We start from the raw sequence: 20,229 nt of genomic DNA on the forward strand, positions 1-20,229 counted from the left end.
TGTGTGTGTGTGTGTGTGTGTGTGTGTGTGTGTGTGTGTGTGAAGGCAGACAAGCGATTACTTTTGGCAATATAGTGTATTTAAAACATTTTTATCTGAATGATTTATCTCTGGGGTACTGCTTCCCCATTGTTATTCATTCCTGTGCATGAACTCTTAGTGGAAGAACTTTCAAAGGTGAAAAAAGATCTGGAGGCTGCTCTGAAAGATGTCCTTCAAGCAATGAGGATTAATCAAGAGGCTGTTTCTGTTCCTAATCTGGAAAGGTTGGCCAATGTAAGTATGCATGAAAACTGATGTGAAACAGTGCTTAGTTTAAGACGACATTTGATTAATAGATAGTGTTTTTCAACGTGTTTCACACGGGCTCACTTTACATCATGCCTTTACACGTAGATAAGCTGAAAACAATGGACTTTGTCACTCGTCTGCATTTTACCGTTGACCTTGTCATTTGATGAAACACAGGGTTTGCCTCATAGCAACCTGATAAACAAATGTGGTTAGCTTCAAAGAAAAAGGCAAGAAAGCCATGCAACATACCAATCAGCAAGGAAGTAGCAGATGCTAGCACACACCAAACACATGAAAATCAATCTTGGATAGTGGCATAAATGTATTTTTATCCTCTACAACTGTTGCATCGAGGATTTGAGAATAGCTGTTTTTTTTGGGGGGTGGCAGTAAACTTTACTCATTCTCCTACAGGCTTTAGATGTCAGTGGCATGGGTGGCCAGTCTGAGTCAGCCCCACACTTCAAGTCCCAAATACACCAGCTGGTGGGGAGAAATGAAGAACTGAGGCAGGAGCTAAAATCAGCTCGTGAGGAGGCAACCGACAGCTTGAGTCAGCTTGCCAGAGCCAAAGAAAAGGTAGATTAATATGATTTAAGTTAATTACACAAATTAATAATGTGGTGGACTGGCAGCTTTATTTGGCCATATTTCTGTCTTTGGCAAGAAAACAAAGCGGTATGATTTCTCAACTTTCTCAAAGCCAAGCATGTATTAAACTCTAGTTATGGAAGCTCAAATCCCAGTGGTAATGGTTGCGTGTTTCTTCTCCAAATCAAAAAAAATTATTTTCTTATGTAAAAGTTTGTAACCACTGAAATATAAAGATTTATGAAGATAGCTGCATGCCTGGCATGGGCTCCATGGCGGAGAGTCATTAACATGTCTAGAAGATATTTCTTTCCTTTTTTTTTGGTCTGGTCAGTCGCCTGTTTTTGATATCTGCTACTTCTGTTTCATATAATGAGAGAAACGAGGTAAACAAACTTCTGTCTCAACTGTTCAGCATGCATTCAGTTTCAATTTTCAAAATGATAAAACTTTCTTACAAATAACACTTAACAAAAGCCACATTATCCAGAACACAGACAGTAACAATTTTGTTTAAAATGGGGAAGCCTCCTTTACAGAACTCCTCTGCCATTTCTCCAGTTTTATTTTCCAATAAGATTTTCTCTTTTTGTTGATTATTCTTTTTCATTATTTATTCCTTTGTCTGATAATTTTTTTCACAAGTAGTGTAGTGTTATTTTAATCATCTATGTATTACTGCCTTTAGTCTCAATAATGTTTTGTTACCTTATGTTTGTGGTACATTACAATGGCCTCCTCACATTCAGTAATCAAGCAATTCATGCCGTATTGTCCCAAACTGTGCTAAATAATACTTTGAATCTAGAGACAAATGCAGGAACTTTTTGATAAACAACACAATGTTTAATAGCCAGGTTTTGCTTGTGATTTTTTTTAAATTATCTGTGCCTGTTAGATATGCCAACTTGAAAGTGAGTTGGAGTTGCTCAGGAAGTCTGGCAGCAATGGAGTCGTCCTCAGACCTCTGACCCTTCCTGAGGGCCTGGAGCCCAGCAGCACTGAAGTCATCAGTTCCCTGAATGAGTACGCCGTTCGACTCCTTCAGGTTAGTGTCACTGTTTTCCAATAATAAGGTTGGGAAGAACTATAAACTAATTGTTTCAAGTAAAATCTAAATAAACTGATCATAATTATTTAGGAGCTCAAAAACAAGGAGGAAAAAATGCAGAAACTTGCAGGTGCTCTGGAAGAATACAAGGAGAAGTTTTCTGTTATTAGCCATCAACAGGGACTTCTCTACAAAGAGTACCTGAGGTGGGTTATCATGAAAGGTTTTGCGCATTGTGGGTGATTTATTTACATGTAAGAACCTCAAATATTTTCCTGTGTTTTTCTCAGTGAGAAGGCAAAGTGGCAGAAGGAGAAGGAGACATTCACAGAGATGAAGAACAGGCTGGACAAACAAAAGCAGGTGGATGACGTTAAAATCAAAGAGTTCAGTGTAAGTCAGCTTTAAAAGGTTAATAATACTTAAATGCTACAAGATGCACTGTGTTTATTTTGCAAACACTTTCAATGTGGCTCTCATTCACTCACATAGACATGGTTTACGATGATTCACTGTTAAAGGCTGACAACATAGAACTAAATGTGTCTCAGACAAATTACTGGAATATTTTTCTTTAACTCAATAAACATAAAATGCACATTAGGGGATCAGACAACTTGTTCTGGTGTGTAGTGTGCAATATCAGCAAGTCGACCAGCAGCTCTTAAGTGATTAAATAACTATGTTTTGACATTTTTACAAATTTGAGATGTACAAATATAAAATATCAGGGTAGAATTTTGCTGTGCTTCTTTTTCCTTCTGGTGTCAGTTTTATTAAGAGCAATTATTCACCTTATCTATCAGGATCTGCTGGACACACTTCAGAAGGATCCAGAGGACATCAGAAGACAGCTGAGTGAAGCAATTCGTAAGCTGACAGTGCTCAAAGTTAATGAGAAGAAACTGGCGCGACGCTACACAACCCTGCTGGAACAAGAACAGCACCTCCGCAAGGAAAACGGCAAGCTGAGAGATGAGAGCAGCCAGATGCAGGCTTCGGTCACTCAGAGGATAGGTTACCTTCAGAGATACAAGGTACCAAGAAGCTAAATCCCACCAAAAGCCTTGGGGGGGGGGAAACCGATTCTTATCTATTGTCTTTTATCGCAACTAGATGAGACTATATAAAACATTTTACATAAAAGTTTCTCACTCAAAGTTTTCTTTAAATAACAGAAAATAATTTATGAAATATTGTGAACATTTCTATCAGAGAGAGTGTAGCAAAAAGTTGTGTTTTTAGCACTACTGTATGTTCATTCAGCACCTTTCTAACGTCTTTGCCTTTTATTTGGTCTTTAGGAAATGGCTGCATATAAAATAGCAGCACTACAGAAAGCTTTGGATGATAGTGTGCCCTCATCAGACCTGGAGAAGGCTAACAAACAGTACACAGAGCTAACAGTCAAATACAGAAACATGCTACAGAGAGACAGCCACCTCATACAAAGAACCACCAACTTAGAACATTTGGAGGTATTAAAAAAAACATTTCCTGACCAGGTTTGTCCCACATCTCATGTTGTGTTCTTGACTAATGATAACACTTTATTAATCTTTTTTTCCCGTCCTCTCAGAGTGAGAATGAGTCTCTCCGAGAACAAAACTCTGCCATGAATAAAGAACTGGAGATCACGAAGGAGAAACTTAATACTTTAGAGCAAAGATGGGAGAACATCCCTTCAACAGGTAAACTAAGGATATTGATCATTACAAACAGTTTTGTTTGTAACAAAATTCATCATATAATGATGTGAGTGTTGGCCACAAGTACAACATTAAAACTGATTCCCACCTTCAACAAAAACAATGGTGGGTGGGGTGGGTAGAAGAATCAAGAATCACATCTGAACTGCATATCTGAAATAAATTGGTCTGAAAGAATTTTGGTTCAACCTCAGTTTTTATAAATTTGATCCTATTTTTGTCCATAAAGAGGTTTAAGGGAACATCTTGTAGTTCAATATAAATATTTTGAAGTTAGAATAAAAGATGTTCCAGCATTCTTGGATTCACAACAAGAAGGTATCACAGTCTATGAAGGCTTTTACAAGCTGAAGTTCCCGCCATGAAAACATTTACTGGGCTGTGGTAAAACCGCTGGAATAAACCAAGGGCACAGGCTTCCCACAGGGCCAAAAATTACAGTTATTTATGTCTACTGCTTTCTTCCTGAGCTTTTATCTACTGTATTGTCCTGTATGCAGTGTTGTAAGACAGCTTGAATACATTTAGTGCTCATTGGATCTGAGCCATAGCTAGTGGGGTCATTGCATTCCTGTCTCAACAATGAGGAGGTTGGGTAAAATTCATCATATAATGATGTGAGTGTTGGCCCGGCTGCAACATTAAAAACTGACTCCCACCTTCAACATAAACAGTGTAGGGGTGGGTAAATTGTATAACAATCACATTTTTGAATTTCATATCTGAAAGCAAATTGGTATGAAACAATGCTCGTAGACAGTTGTGTATCATTTTTGCTGGATAACTGCTTGAAGTTTTGCGAATCCTCAGTTCACCCCACAGTTTGTCAAAGAGATTTATGTCAGGGCTTTGTGCAGGCCATTCAATAACATTCACTTTGGTCTTCTGGACATAGTTCTTGACCATGTTTTGGGTGTTTGTCATGCTAGAAGACAAAACGATGACCTAGACCCAGTTTTGCTGCTGCTTAAAGTTTTCCTCCAGATTCTTCACGTATCCTTCCTTCTTCCTGATTCCTTCCACCTTGACGAGATTCCCAGTTCCAGGCGTACTGAAACATCTTAACAGCATAATACTCTCACCACCATGTTTTACTGTGGTATTCTTTAGGTTGTATGCTTCTCCATTCTTTTTCCAAACTATGTTTTAACGGTCTGTTTTTAATCTCATCTGATGAGCGTCAAGTACACAGAATCTTTCTCCAGGTTGCCTATAGCATGCTTCAACATTCAATTCATTCCTGTGCATGGTTCTAGTGATTGTCTTCTTTGACACTACAATTCCTAACTCTTTCTAACTCATTCACTAGTGTCTTGGCAGTTCTTTTGAATCTTCAGGCACATTTCTCATTAGTTTTCTTTCCAGAGTCTTTGAAATCTTTCACTTTGTACCTCTGCCAGGGTCACTCTGCACCATGTGGCTCTTCCTTGAATTTCAGTTTCAGGTTTCAGTTTTCAGTTTTATTTGTCATATGCAAGTTAGCACAGGGTCAACATTGCAATGAAATGTGTTTGACGAGCAGCAGTCACTCAGCAGCATGAATTTCTTGATAATAGTTATCGTTCCAGTTCTTAACACTCGTAAACGCTCAAGTTTAAAGTGGTTGTTTTTGTTTTGGGAGTGTTGTTTTTTGCACGTGCCTAGTCAAAACCTTCCTGAGGTTTTTCTGCCTGGAAGATAACCCTCAGTTTTAACGTGGTTTTACATGCTTTGAGCACTACAAAGTCACAGCAGTCAGTTTTTCAAATAACTAATAATATTTGACCTTGGTCATTTTTGTTTGTTCTGAAATCATTCTGTTATCGTGTGCCAACAGAAGTAACTTGTGCTTTCTAAATAAAATTAGTATGATAAGAATTTCTATGTCGAAGATTGATTGCTCTGTTAAAAAACGCACTCAGGAAATTTTTGGCTAATAATTTTGTCCTTATCTGTATACAATGCCACAGTTTAACGTCATTTAAGTAAATTTTGCATATAATCTTTATATTAGTATTTAATATATTGTGTGTGTTAAATTATCATTCCACACTGTTTATTATTTTATTATCAGGAGAAGAAAATGAGATGGATAAGGCAGAAAAGGCATCACTCAACAATGAGATGATATCTGCTGCAAGACGAATCACCACTTTAGAGATGAAGGAACTGAATGAGAGGCAGAGAGCTGAGCATGCCCACAAAATGTATGAGCACGTGAAGAACTCACTTAAGCAGGTGGAGGAGCGCAATGTGGAACTGGAATCCAAGTTTGTGGAAGTATGAGACCAAGGAAATAGACAGATATGTTTTTCTGTGGCACATGAAATGTGTTGTTTTCCCAGCCATCACCATGACCATCTTTTAACATATCTAAAAGGCTATTTGGTTCACCTGACACATAATGTTACAGTGAGAGAAGTGAATTCATTTTGATTGGACTGGATTTGCATTTTTATGCTATCCAGAACCTGCTCAAAAAGAATTTTTTATTTCATTATCTTAACATTTTAGTTCACAACCTTTGCGATATATCTCGCTTGTCAGTCTCTATCAGGTTGTGGGTGTTCAAAAAAGAATTTATATGACTCTTATCAAGAAGTCTTACTTCTGTTTCTCTTTAGTTGACTAAGATGAATGTGGAGGCCCAAAGGCTTGAGCGGGAGCTGAGAGATGAGCTGGCAAGCAGCGTGAGCAAAGCTGCGAGCGATGCAGACAGAGCCAAGATTGCAGAGCTGGAGAAGGCAGAGGCTGAGCTTCGCAATGAGGTTTCTAAGTGCGTCTGACAGCGACTATGCCTTAGATTGATTTTTGTTTTTGTTTTGTTTTTTGCTCTCTATTGTGTGCTCTAAGTTTTGATAAGCACTGCAATCACAATCATCCCGTGTGTGTGTGGAGGGGGAGGGGGGTGGATTTATAGAAGCATAGGTTTTGAGGTCACAGCATTGTATTCAAGATCAAGCATCAGGATCCTATCAAAGATAAGCTTGTCCTTGTCAGGGGGGGTTCAAAATATTACAAGCAAGTTTGTTTTTTATGATTGTTTAGTATTGATTGATACCACTACCACCATTTATCCATTCATCAATAATTAAAGACAATGATCACAGTGTTTCACTATAAAATACCAGATCATTAACAAAAATTAAAAAACACCTAAACTAATACCCAGCTGTAATGTTGGTATTTAAAGGGATTCATTATTTTATTTTAAAAACAAAACATAAAACATGTTATGTTGCAATTTCTATGCTTTTTCCCCTTTGGCAGGCTTCAGGAGGTCTCTGATGTGGCTGTGACACAGGTGTCTGCTCTACAGGCCAAACAAAAAAGCAACGAAAAAGAAGTGGAAACTTTGAGGAGGCAAATATTGGACTACCAGGTAACTTGGTTTTGCTTTCAGCTTCTTTACTTGAGTTTACGTTGTTTAACCTGATGACTGTGTTGATAAAAGAACTTTCTCAAGCAGGTCCTTTACTGCACTTTCTGTTTGTTGCCATTTGACAGTGAGAGATACTTTGAAATCAATCATTGCAACTTTTTATGGTGATTTGTACAGATTTTCAGATCTTTGCTTTCAACAAAAAAGTGGAACAAATGTCAGTGGTTTGTTAAATTCTCACATGTCTGCGAGACAAAAATCAAAGAGAAATCATGCTTTGTTTTTCACTCAGTCGCAGTCAGACGAGAAGGCCCTCATTGCAAAGCTTCACCAGCACATTGTGGCTCTGCAGCTCAGTGAGTCAGATGCTTTGGGAAAACTTGAGGCTGCCACCAATCACATCCAGCAGTTGGAGGCCTACAAGCTGCGAGCTGAACAGCGGCTCGATGCAAGTGAGCGTACTCTGTTTCTCGCTCGCCAAGAGGGCAGAAACCGCTCGAAGCACCTACGGCAGACTATCCAGTCGCTCCGTAGGCAGTTTGCAGGTGCGTTGCCACTTCCTCAGCAGGAAAAGTTCTCTTTGACCATGCTGAGCCTCCAGGAGGACCGAGCAAAAGCTCAAGAGGAGAAAAAGAGGGCAGAGCAGGAGAGCAAGAGAGTGGAGGGAAGGGCAGAGGAGCTGGAATTAAAGCTACAAGGGCTGGAAGAGCTCGTCTCAACCCTAAAGGATGTGAAAGGGGCCCAGAAGGTTAGTGGGGAGTAATATTCTTGAGATCACATCTTGTCTTGTTTTGACAGTTGCCAAAAACCACACTGTCTATGACTTAAACCAGGTCACTGAGTGGCACAAAAAGATGGAGGAAACTCGCCTGCAGGAGCTCAGGAAAGGCAGGGAGCTGGTGGTCCAGAAGGAGGAGATAAAATATCTCTGGAACCTTGTAAAGGAACAGGAACAAACCATCCACTCACTGGAAGAGGATATTGTTCAGCAAAAGACTGTGAGCGAAAAATTAATTCTTACACACACCCAAATTTGCTCATTTCTCAATCACTATAAAATTCAAATTCAAATTTTATTTGTCACATACACAGTCATACACAGTACGATATGCAGTGAAATGCTTACACAACTGCTCGTGACATAAAGAAAAAAAAGGCTATGAATAAGATAGGAAATAAATATGAAAATTAAAAAGGGTAAATTTAACTAGGAAGGAATAAAATATATAAATTAAAGTTGAAAATAAAATAACTGTACAACAAAATACACAATACACAAATACACAGTATAGAAATATATAAGAATGTATGAAGAAATATAAATATATATATATATATATACAATAACAGCAGCTGTACAGTATTAAGTGGAAATGAAGAAATATAATGTCCAGTGTTGTGCAATCCACACATGAGAGTTACACAGAAATTGAAATGATTGTGGGCTGATTAAACTGCAATGAGTGGAGATTTTTTGTGAATACATATTTAGGAAACTTATTAATGAGGTTTTAGGTGCATAAGCGCTTCGGGGTAATGCAGTAATATCTTCTCATTACTGTATAAAGCTTCACGAAGAATGCCAGCTTGCATGGGATCAGCGAGAGGTGGAGATGGAGCGTCAGCTGGACTATTATGAGAAGCATCAGGATGAAATTCTGAGCAATGCAGAAAAGGTAAACCATTGTTTAACTAATTAAAAAAAAAAGAAAACACTGAAAACAAAACCAGCTGGATTTCCAGCTTTTTCCATTTTTAATCCTCAACTGTAAAAGGCTGATGGACCGGGCATGGTGGACATCCATCATGCGAGAATGAGGCAAAGTGATATAGAACAAGTTCATGCGTTTCCTTAAAGTCTCAGATGAATATTGGTGATCTTGACCTCATGGTGAGAGGTCAAGTTATCTTAAAATCTTGTGTACATGATAACTTGAAAGATGTCACCTAAGATTTTCGAATTGATACCATAAGTGTATCTACTAGGAGGCTGAGGGGCAGCACTGGCAGTCCAGTTTTTGATTATTTAATGTGCAATTTTACATGTAATTAGTTTCTTTAACATGCTATTGCAAAGGTAATTACTCTATTTTTGTCTGTTGTAAGCTTGATGAAGGTAAAGGATGGCTACCAGACCCAAGTCTACCTCTTGCTCGTCAGTTAGAGTTTACCTTGGGGAAAATCAGAGAGCATGTCCGCACCATTTTGGAGACACAGGCCACGTGCAGAAGTTTGGACAAGGCATAGTATTTTGTCCCTGTTCACATACTCAGCAGTCCCTATAAGTATATAGCAATATTATTTTTTATTTATTATTGTTTTAATTTGTTCATTTGTACATATGCAGAAATTGAAAGAGAGGGAAGCAGCTCTGTGGAAGGCAGAACAGAACATCGTGTCAAGGGATAAAGTAATCAACGAGCTGCGTCTGCGGCTCCCAGCTGCTGCCGACAGAGAACGGCTGCTAGCCGACCTTGCCAAACATGAAGAGGGGCAGTCAGACAGACAGTCTGCCCTCAAGCTGGCTCACCAGACCATCAAAGACCTGCAGGATCGACTTGACAAAAAAGAGGATATAATAAAGAAATACCAGAACCAGCTGGCTCAAGCTAGACAGGTACAGTGATATAAGATGAAATATTGGCTGTGCAGTGATTTTAAGCACAGCAAGTCTCTGATGTTGATTTCTTTTCTATGGGCTGAGGAGAATCATTAGCAAGTCAGTAAGATTTTATTAGTGATTAATTGCAGTGTTATAGAATCTTCAACAGGTGAAAAAATTAAAATCGCAGATCTTAAACAGGGTAAATATCACTGGTTAACTCTATACATGAAGTATTTCAGTTATTTACTTCATTTAAGGCACCATCACAACAGTTTAAACATGTTTTCTTTTTTAACCATTTGTTTAATTGTCCTCAATGGTGTTGATACCAGGACCAAGAGGAACTGATAAAGAGACATCAGGAGGAGATGAAGATGTTGCACGAGAAGCTGGACTTGCACACGGACACCTCGCTGGATCGCTTCAGACAGACAGCGATGGTACTGGTGCCCTTGTTTCAGAACTTTTTTGTTCTGTTTTTGTAGATTTTGATCTTTGATGTAAGGCTCACAAGAACGTTAGACCACTGCAGACCAGATAAGGCATTCAGATTCATTTCTTGAAGTGTATTTCCACAAATAACTGGATGTATTTCACACCAATTTTCCCAACGTAACAAAAGATAATCAACAAAGGATGTGCTGTATTTGTATAAAGAAAGACCAGCAGATAAAAACATGTCTCTAAGAGTCTTTGAGCTTATAAGGCTTCTGTTTAATTCTCTCTCTGTCCAGGAGTTGATGAAAAAGCCCACCTTAAGGGTACCAACCTCCAAACACGTGGAGCGTCTGGCTGAGCTAGAGCAAACAGTGGCCGAGCAAGACATTTCACTTTGCTCTCTCACTGAGAAGCTGAAAGTGACCACTGCTGAGCTGGAGCGACTGAAAGCTACCATGGAAACAGAGGCTAAGAGACACGCTGGCGAGACGTCAAAGTGATTATCACTTTTAGTTGTTTTTTTTTTTGTTTTTTTTATGTGTGTGTTTATTTCAGTTTTTTAACCCAGTGTTTGCCACTAAAAGTTATATTAAAGCAGCATCGGAATGCTTAATGTTTCCTTAATGTAGTCTGTAAAGTAAATATTTAAGTACTTCATGGATGTAGCTACTCATATTGGTTGCCCATTTGTTAGGGAAGTCCCACGTGAAGGCACAAGATGTACATTTTTGTTTTTATTATCTTGGTTCACTGCACATTCAAATAATAGCACCTTGTGCAAGCAGAGCCTGTTTTATCCTTCTTAATTACTTTAATGAGAAACATAATTTATAAAATAAATATCCTACTGTATTCAGTATGGCTTAAATCTATCAATCAAGACCATAAATGCAACAGGAAAGTGTTTACTGGAGTCATTTATCCAGGAAGTTGAAGGATGTTTTAGACTTCTGTGCAATCAGACTTTTTCTGCAGCCAGAAGAACCACTTGCTGGTGGCCCTTCCAAAGAAACAGCTGTAAGACAATTTCTACATTAGCTTCACTATACAGGCATAACATTACAAGCACAGATTAATTCTTCTACATGGCACCTTTTAGTGGGTGATATATATTAGGAAGGAAGTGAACATTTTGTCTGTAAAGTTGATCTGTTAGAAGCAGGAAAAATTGGCAAGCATAAGGATTTGAGTTGTGATGGCTAGACGACTGGGTCAGAGTAAAACTGCAGCACTTGTAGGGTGTTCCCAGACTGCAGTGGTCTTGTATTTGCTTTGTATCTATAAAGGAAGTGGTCCAAAAAAAGAACAGCGGTGAACCAGCAACAGGGTCATGGACGCTAAGGTTCACTGATGCACGTGGGGAGTGAAGGCTGGCCCGTGTGGTCCAACAGACCAGCTACTGTAGCTCACAAGGAGCACAACAACAAGTTTGAGGTGTTGACGTGGCCTCTAAATTCCCCAGTTCTCATCTGTGGGATGTGCTGGACAAACAAGTCAGATCCATGGAGGCCTAATAGGACTTAAATGATCTGTTGCTAACATCCCAGTGCTAGATACAACAGCACACCTTCAGGGCTCTAGCGGAGTCCATGCCTCAAAAGGGTCAGGGCTGTTTAAGCAGCAAAAAGGGTGACCACCAGTGCTGTGGACATGGGTTCATTTTAATGGATTCATTCATAACTAGCCAAGAAAATGAGCATTGCCAGAATTCACTCGAGTGTACCCATACTTAACCAAAACATTCAATTTACTGAAGAAGGACAGCATCAGTGTTGTGACTGAAAGGGTTTGGCTGGCTTAGTGCATATGTAAGAGTTTCTCTTTCAGAGAGCAACATGTTGGAAGGAGGGTGCTTGAATTAATGATGTAAATTTGATTTGCACTACACAGTTGAATGGAAATTGCAACAAATTTAATGCTAAAAAAAAACATGTTATACTGTGTCTGATGTGGTTGTGATAGATGCGTCTACACTCTATCAGAGTGATGGCTCAAAGCAGTGACCATGCCAGTGTCTTGTAACACATTGAGTCCTCATTCTGCCTGTTTAAAACTGAGCCTCACATGTTTCTGCCCCTCAGTCATGCTGGTATTTTGATGGAAGAGTGCAGAACTTAATTCTGTTACTGAGTTACTTTTTATAGTGAGCTGTTGTGTCTGCAGTGCTTTAGATGTTCAGTCACATTTTGACACAATAAAAATGTCTCGTGCTGAGTGTGTCTCGTGCACGCACATGATAAAGTAGTTTCAAACACTGCTCTCCTCTGGGTACATCGAGTCAGATTAATACAGAGGACAGCTGTCCACACAAGAACTTCTAACAAAAGAGTAGTAAGAGCAGGTTTCCTGAATGTATGTGCTGTGTGGAATTGGAAGCCAGAAAATACATTAACGATAGTCTAAGGGGCTTTTGGGAAAAAAGCATCTGGGCTTCTTTAAGTTAAAGTTTCCAAGTTAAGTTTAAGTTTAAACTTAAAGAAGTCCAGACACTTTTCTTTCCAAGCTCCTTAGACTATGATGACCTGACTGACTGAGAACCTTCACAGACACACATTAACAATACATTTCTTAAACAGAGGTGGTGAGATGCACACATTATTGCGTAAATGATATCACTACGGCATTCTTCAAAGCAGTCATATGCTTTAGTGAAATGAGTAACTCACAGTTGTGAACAGATATAAGCACAGCCTTAATCTTGCGTGGGCCTCTTCAATAATGCAGCTGCAGTTAAGACTCGTGAGGTGATGATGCAAATATCTGGAGGCTGTGGTGGTATTGAATAGTACCGTGTTATATTTTATAAGTATTTAAGCTATGGGTGCGTCCACACAAAGATGCAACTTTTCTAGACTTTTGTTCTCAAAAGGCCTTTAACACTACAAGCTTTAGCCATTTGCTCACATGTTCATACAGCTCTTATTGTAGACATATGACATTTTCCTTATCACACTCACATACCAATAGAAGCTTTGTTTTGGGATTCAGAATATTGCCCAAGGACACTTTGAAAATGCACACTGGATTAGCCAAGGATCGAACAACAGACCTTCTGATTAATGGGCAACCCAGTTTGTGACGTTTGATTCGACATGCTATCTGTAGAAATTAAAAAGAACATCTATGCTTGTGTCAAACTCTGAGTTATCAACATTAGGTATTTCAATATTATTTAAACTCACTGAGTTAGAAGATTTAAAAGAGTAGAGATTTTTTTCAGGTTTAAGGATATGAAGTGTGAGACTACACCCTAGAACTGGCATTAGACCCTGTTAACCCTTGATATGCTGCTATGTTGCTTTTCACACAGTTGATGCAATGGCTGAGATCATTATAAGCCTGGGATCAGAGCTGCATTAGTGCCTGACAGATTCTTTCCTTAGTTTACAAAGCATCATTCCACAGCTCCTTTGTCCTGATCTTGCAGACTAAAATACTAACGCCTACACAGTTATATCACTGGCGTTACTTCATATCAAAATGGCAAGTTTTACTGACCACCTTAAAGTACTTTAGAGTAGAAGCCACATTTAACAACAAAGTCTGTAACTGTGGGCACTTTGTCTCTTATACATGGGAAATTTAGAATCACCAGTTAACCTAACATGCATGTGTTTGAAGTGTGGAAGGAAGCTGGATTACTCAGAGGAAACCCAAACCAGTCACCAGGAGAACATCCAAAAACAGAAAGGCCCCACTTGTGGTTCAAACCAGTAATTTTCTAACTTTATGGCTGTAAAGTAACAATGCTAACTACTGCCCAGAGGGGAAAAAAATGTTGCTTTCAATAGTCCAATATTTTTTTTTTAAACTCATAACTAAATCCCTTTTAATGCCACAGACACATGTTGATCACATTTTTTTAAGTCATTATTCTCAAACTGAGGCAAAGTAATCCCAAAGGTATCCAAAGCTAACAGATTTCTTGTCTTAAAACTGATATGGGGGATTTGTTGCAGGTTGGAGGAATACCATGTCAGCCAGGTGAAAGCTCTGACTGCGGAGAATGAGGATCAGAGGAGCCAGATGGCCCAGATGGAGAAGGAGATGAATGATCTTCGAGCTGAACTGGAGGCCCAGAAGGAGGCTAATGTCCGCTCCCCCAGTAACACCATGAAAAATCTAATGGAACAACAGAAGGCACAGCTCACCCAGAAAGAGAAACAGCTAAAGGTTGTTGTTTTTTTTCCCCCCCAGTTTTTCTTTGAAAGTTGTGCACACATGTAAAGTGGTTGGCACTCAGTTTAGTTTCAGCGTACTGAGAAAATGCTTTCCACTCATAGTTGGTATTTTCCCTGCGTACCGTAATTCCTGCCTACTCCAAATTTGTGAAATAAATCTTGACTGTCTTCTCTCTGCACTGGCGGTGTGATGGAGTGGAAGCCTCACCTGAATATTTAGAGTTCACCCAGCATAATGTTTTTGTGACTAAATGATTTGGATATCTGTTACGGCTGCAGAAAGTCTTTTAAATGATACATTTATAATTACACCACACACATTGTAAAGTCAGATGTTTTTGTTTGTGTCAATTTTGCAGTTTGCTTACCAAAATGATGTGTATGGTAGAGGGCAAATAATCTGTTAATGGATGATGATGTATTGCGTATGCTTTATTTAAAGGCTCTCAGTAAGGTTCTGTTGAACCTGCGTGCGGAGATGACGTCTGCTGCAGAACAGCAAGTTATAGCAAGTGCTGCACAGAAAGAGGAAAGTCTGAATGTCCAGATGCTGATTGACAGACAAACCAAAGACCTTAAGGTAAGAGCCCACAGTCATCAGAATGTAATCATTTTTGTTTTGGTTTGTTTTCTGTTTTGTGTGGGGTGTCCGTGTGTTTGTGTATGTTGTATTTCATCAGCTGTTGAGTTAGTTATTCAACACCACAAAATATGATTTATTGTTGGTTCTATACTTGCCAAAAACCTGCTTCTAGTTTGTAATGTTTTACAATGTTGTTCTGAGAAGAGTTGGTACGCTGTTTAAAAGTGAAAAACAAAAACCCAGAATGCAGGGACATGTAATTTATTTCAACACCATATTAAAATGAAAATAGTACAAAGACCATAAATCAAGTACTACTAAGACTTTTTTATTGTTCCTAGAAAATTAAATGCTCACTTTGAATATGAGTCCAGAAAGTTACAAAAGGAAGAAGTTAAATTGGCCACAACAGATGGTAAAACAAACAATGAAATGAGCTTTCTGGAGATGTTGTTTGAGGCTGTGTTTCAGAAGTAAAAAAGGAAAGATTTTTTGTCAAGCATGGTAAATAATATTAGAAAAGTTTGAGAATCTGGAGAAATCTTAAGAAACTGGTTATTAAAAGAGTTTCTGCAATCTTCTGGCCTCTCAGGTGGAAACAAGAAACAATTAGAGAATGCAAACGTCTGCCAAGACAGCTCACTCTCTGGGCAGAATTTACTTTTGAGGGAATAATTTTTAAAAGTAAGTTTAGTAGTGTAGTATAGATCAGACAGGGCAGCATGACAGATGTTTACTTTGATTATTTAGAATCTCCATATATCGTTCTTATATGCCTTTATGTTGTCAATGCAGATAATGGAACCAAGAAACATAGTTTTAAATAGCTCTATATAACATTTTCAGTTTGACTTACAGATCATTTGGTTGACGTTGACGGAGAGGTCAAATGTGCCATATTTTAAATATTTATATGATGCTTTTATTTATTGACAATACACACCACATTTGTAAGATTCACAGTTTTTTTGTGTGTTATAAGGCTTTTTTTGTCAATATTTGACCAATAAATCATTAAGTTGACCTTGAACACTTTGGTGGGTGTAAGGCAAATTTTAATGGATTGTTAACATTACCCCACTCTACACCCCTACATAGCCATTGTGTTTACCAACAAACAGAATAACATGCTACCATAACAATACTACCAAAAATATATCCTTCTAGATGGAAGTAATCACAGCATGGCTCATGAACACTTTTGAAAACCAGTGTTAATGATCAAAGTTTGTTTCTGCATCCGCAAATTAGACTCAAAGCAATACTATGCAAAGAAAGATATACTATATTACCAAAAGTATTCACTCACCCATCCATATCATTGAATTTAGGTGTTCCAATCACTTTCACGGCCACAGGTGTATAACATCAAGCATCTAGGCATGCAAACTTGTGGCCTTCAGATTAGCAAAGAGCAGCATGCACCTTCATGGAACTTGTTTCATCAGATGCAGCGATGTAACGCATGCTGCAACTGGACTCTAGAGCAGTGGAGACGTGTTATCTGGACTGATAAATCACATTTCTCCTTCTGGCAATCTGATGGACAATGATCATTTCTGTATTTTTTTATTTACCTTAACCAAAAATGTATTACTAGTTTATATTGGTGAAGAGAAAGAGTATCACTTTAATACTTTTAATATTCTAAAGGTTCATAAGATTAGATTTAAAAAAAGGAAAAGATATTTATAAATTATGTTTATAAACAACATCCTAGACTGCCTTCATGTTCTCTGAGCCTGAGCTCATTGAAGATGGACTGGGAAAGAGAGGAAACTGTCCTGTACTGTCACGGTTCTGGGTCAGTTTTGACCCAGCATTTTGAGTTTCTCATGTTTTGGTTTAATTTTGTTTTTTGTATTGACTCTTGTGCATTGTTGATTATTATTAGTATTCTATGTTTTAGTTTATGTTTGTTAGGGGATTAGTTCTTAGGTTCTGCGTCTAGTCTCCGTCTTTGTGTGGGGGTTTCTTGTTTCCTGTTTTATTGTGAAGGTTTGTCTCATGTCAGTGTGTCTAGTTTTGCTCCCCCTGTCTAGTTAGCCCTAATCTCTCCCAGCTGTGCTCCCCTTCTGTGTCTCATGCCCTCGATATCCCAGTGTGTATTTAAGCCCTGCGTTTTCCCTGCTCTGTGTCGGGTCATTGACGTCCACTTCCTCCCTGTGCTGTGTTTGAAATTCATTCATGTTCTTGGTTCTGTTCCTGTGTGTTATCTTGTTGTAGGTTCCAGTCTAGTGTCTAGTTTCGTGTTCACCATTTATTGGTCGTGTTTGAGTAATGTTTATTTCTCTGATGAGTCACCCCAGTGAATAAACTGCACTTTAAGTTAACTTCTTGGTTTTGAGTCCTGCGTTTGGGCCCTCTATCCTACCTGCATCACAGCACACTACGACTGCTCCGTGACATGTACCCTGACCAATCAAACGGATTCTGGAAATAATTGGATGCCAAGTATTCTGGCCATTTTAGGGAAACAAAGCCAAAGAGTCTCTGTGTGTATTACAACAGCATCTCTTTCCAGTCTTTACTTTCCAGACCTGTAACCCATCACCAACATTTAGTATCGTATGAAACATTATCAAGCAAATATGGAAAAACAATTTGCTTTTAGAACTACAATAACCAGATACCAGACAGTGGAAACTATGTCCCTGCTCCAACCTTTTTTAAACATGTTGGTCTAAAAAAAACCAAAAAAACTGTCAATTTCATATTTAATATTTGGTCCTGGTTGTATTTTTATATGGTATAGATTTGTAGATGATCTCAAAATCATTGCATTCTGATTTGATTGCATTTTTTATCATTCACTCAGTTTTAGGAGCCAGGATTATACAGTCAAAACCTGATGCTTTTGAATAGGAACTAACCAAAGATCAAATTGGTGAACAAGCTGCTTGCACTGGGCTTATTGCATAAACAGCATGTTTGACATCTGGCTAGCCTCAACCAACCCTTCCTCCCATCATTAATTACCATTAACATCCTCATGGGAGGCTCAGTGTGATTTATAAAGGTAGTAGATAGAAGTTATCATGATTTAGTTCAACTGATTAAGGGGGAAAAAATTTAGATGATCTAAACGTTATTCATAATCGTATTTGTTTAGGCAAATGCAGCCGTTTTTCCATACTGGTCGTTATTTACACTTAAAGAACATTGTGTGTGATTGACACAGTATTTGTGGTATTAAAGTAAACTTCACCCAGCACAACACTATGAAACCTTTATGTGTTTTAATTGATTTGAGGAAAAATGTTGCTCTATACAACAAAACAAAATGCTGATTTTGGCCACAAAATCAAGAAAATGGAAATAATATCAGACTTTTTGAATCGGAAAAGATTTAAAATTTCTTTTTCTTTCCCCAAAGGTGCGAATGCAAGAACTCAGTGAAGAACTTCAAGCTGCAAAGGAGTCTGCCAAATCAGCCAGAGGCCGTGAGAGCTCCTTGAAAGAGGAAGTGGATAGGCTCAACCAAGACATCCAGAAAGCTCAGAAAACCCAAAGGCGTCTGCAAGCTGAGAAGGAGGCGCAAGAACAAGAAATCGAGGAACTCAAGCAGCAAATCAAAAGGCTCACCAGCGCTCTTCAAGTTAGTGCCTCCAGAAAGTGCGAAATCACAAACCACATCAGGTTGCTTTGAGCCGCTACTTGTTGTTGTTAGAATCTAAGCTATGTGTTACATTGAAACCTCATGCTGATGTGCGACCACATGCTTTCATTTAGGCGTCATATTCAGACCTTGCAGGTGATAAAACACGAGATAAGAGACATCCAAACCCTGTCGTGCTTATCTGTGGCAAAAACTGAAGCATTCATCAAGAATGGAATCTCACATGTCACAAAGCTCGTATGTCAGAACTGATTTAATTCTTTAGATATTCTCGTGGATCAGTACCATGTAGGAGTTTTTTGTAAGTTAAGTTTCAGGTTTATCTCAGGACTTGGGCTATAATTTATATTAACCAAAACTCCCCACCGTGACCCTAACCTAAACAGAAACTTTTCCATCTCCATTTATGTACCTGTCTGAGAAAAGGTGCTTTCGTGTTTGTTTTTAGAGCCAACGAGAAGCAGATGGAAAGCGACCAACTATTGAGAATCTGCAGAAGAAGATCTGGAGACTGGAGTCTGACTTGGAGAAAAGAGCTGAAATAAAACATGTCAAAGACGATCACGGAAAGGTATGAACATCAATTCAGTCGGCATCAAATATTTTGGGCCCTGTTTTCAAGGTGGTGCAGTGACCGGTGCCAAATAGTACAGCGATATTTTGCTCTTTTCCTGGCTATACACATCCTGAAAAAGAGGCACATATTAGAGAAGAGTCACTTGAAACTGAGTCAGTATAGTCGTTGTGGTTTTTCTTTCTTTTTTAGTGCAAAATAACATCAGTTTGCAACCAGCCCTGTCATTTTATCAATAAGCAGAACAAGATATTTGGAAGAAAGCATTTGTTTGTAAGGGTTGCACTGATCTCTGAAGGAACTTCGACCAAATCTGCTGCCCAAAGTTGCCGTTTGTCATTTGAAAATCTTCCCTTGCGAATGTGTTTAATCTCAGTGGCTCCCCGATGGCCTTTTGGGACACGACTGAAAAGGACTGTTGTTTTCTGCAGCCTTTTAATATATTATTAATATTAATATGGTGTACATGTAGTGATTTAATGCATGTTGGACAGACTAAAGAAGAAATTGTGCGATGGGAGGAGGGCAAGAAATGGCAGGCCAAGATGGAGAAGGTCAAAAATTCACTGAAGGAGAAGGAACGAGAGAATGAATCCCTCTCAAAACAGCTCAGCACTCTTAAAGACCTCTATGCCAGGTTAGTTTGGACATCACACACAAACAGGCTTTGCTGACCTACTTCTCTTCGTGTTTTCTGTCTAAAACCCAGAGGCACTTGTGTGGATGTAGAAGACGTTAATGTGTCAGTGGAACTGTCACTTAATTCATTTTATTTGCTTCTTGTGTCTTTTTGCGTTTATAGGCTGGAACAAGAGAAGAGTGCACTGCAGAAAAAGCTGAAGGCTCGAGGGGTCACTGCTGATCAGGTGGTGGGCGTGCGATCCACTGAGATGGAGAAGGAGATGGAGGAGCTGAAGAAGAGGAATTCAGACCTGGAGACAGAGATTCTCACTATAAAGTATCTGTCAGGCTGTTCAAATGTCCTAACGTGTAGATTGCATTTATGCGGGCATGTTTATAGTTTTCTAGGCTTCGTCTTCGTCTCTTTCTCTTCTTGATGGAGAGGAGGCCGTTCTTGGAACATGATAACTTTACGAAACAATAAAAGAATCTGAATCACATACACAAAATTCAATATTATCTGTAGTGTGCCGTTAAATTACATATACACAAAAGAGGCAGTACACATGAACTAATTGGAGAATTAAAACTCACAATGAATT

The 20,229-nt window shown here is 38.8% G+C and overlaps 1 protein-coding gene across 8 annotated transcripts in view; it reads left to right on the plus strand.

The window, feature by feature from the left end:
- cep290 (centrosomal protein 290) overlaps window positions 1–20,229 on the plus strand; it is a 39,074-nt gene that overhangs the window by 12,051 nt on the left and 6,794 nt on the right. For all 8 annotated transcript variants that reach the window (XM_042214199.1, XM_042214205.1, XM_042214200.1 and 5 more), the window contains 24 exons: window positions 161–276; window positions 709–873; window positions 1,784–1,933; window positions 2,027–2,142; window positions 2,227–2,329; window positions 2,743–2,973; window positions 3,241–3,414; window positions 3,516–3,627; window positions 5,699–5,904; window positions 6,249–6,400; window positions 6,895–7,006; window positions 7,299–7,754; window positions 7,840–8,004; window positions 8,575–8,682; window positions 9,113–9,247; window positions 9,354–9,623; window positions 9,944–10,051; window positions 10,346–10,545; window positions 14,009–14,222; window positions 14,673–14,810; window positions 18,190–18,411; window positions 18,881–19,003; window positions 19,501–19,643; window positions 19,809–19,964. In XM_042214199.1, coding sequence (XP_042070133.1) covers window positions 161–276; window positions 709–873; window positions 1,784–1,933; window positions 2,027–2,142; window positions 2,227–2,329; window positions 2,743–2,973; window positions 3,241–3,414; window positions 3,516–3,627; window positions 5,699–5,904; window positions 6,249–6,400; window positions 6,895–7,006; window positions 7,299–7,754; window positions 7,840–8,004; window positions 8,575–8,682; window positions 9,113–9,247; window positions 9,354–9,623; window positions 9,944–10,051; window positions 10,346–10,545; window positions 14,009–14,222; window positions 14,673–14,810; window positions 18,190–18,411; window positions 18,881–19,003; window positions 19,501–19,643; window positions 19,809–19,964 — 4,075 coding nt within the window. The remainder of the gene's footprint in view (window positions 1–160; window positions 277–708; window positions 874–1,783; window positions 1,934–2,026; window positions 2,143–2,226; window positions 2,330–2,742; window positions 2,974–3,240; window positions 3,415–3,515; window positions 3,628–5,698; window positions 5,905–6,248; window positions 6,401–6,894; window positions 7,007–7,298; window positions 7,755–7,839; window positions 8,005–8,574; window positions 8,683–9,112; window positions 9,248–9,353; window positions 9,624–9,943; window positions 10,052–10,345; window positions 10,546–14,008; window positions 14,223–14,672; window positions 14,811–18,189; window positions 18,412–18,880; window positions 19,004–19,500; window positions 19,644–19,808; window positions 19,965–20,229) is intronic.

Source organism: Haplochromis burtoni, unplaced genomic scaffold (assembly GCF_018398535.1).
Source record: "Haplochromis burtoni strain Fernald_Lab_line unplaced genomic scaffold, NCSU_Asbu1 Contig_530, whole genome shotgun sequence".
Lineage (NCBI taxonomy): Eukaryota > Metazoa > Chordata > Actinopteri > Cichliformes > Cichlidae > Haplochromis > Haplochromis burtoni.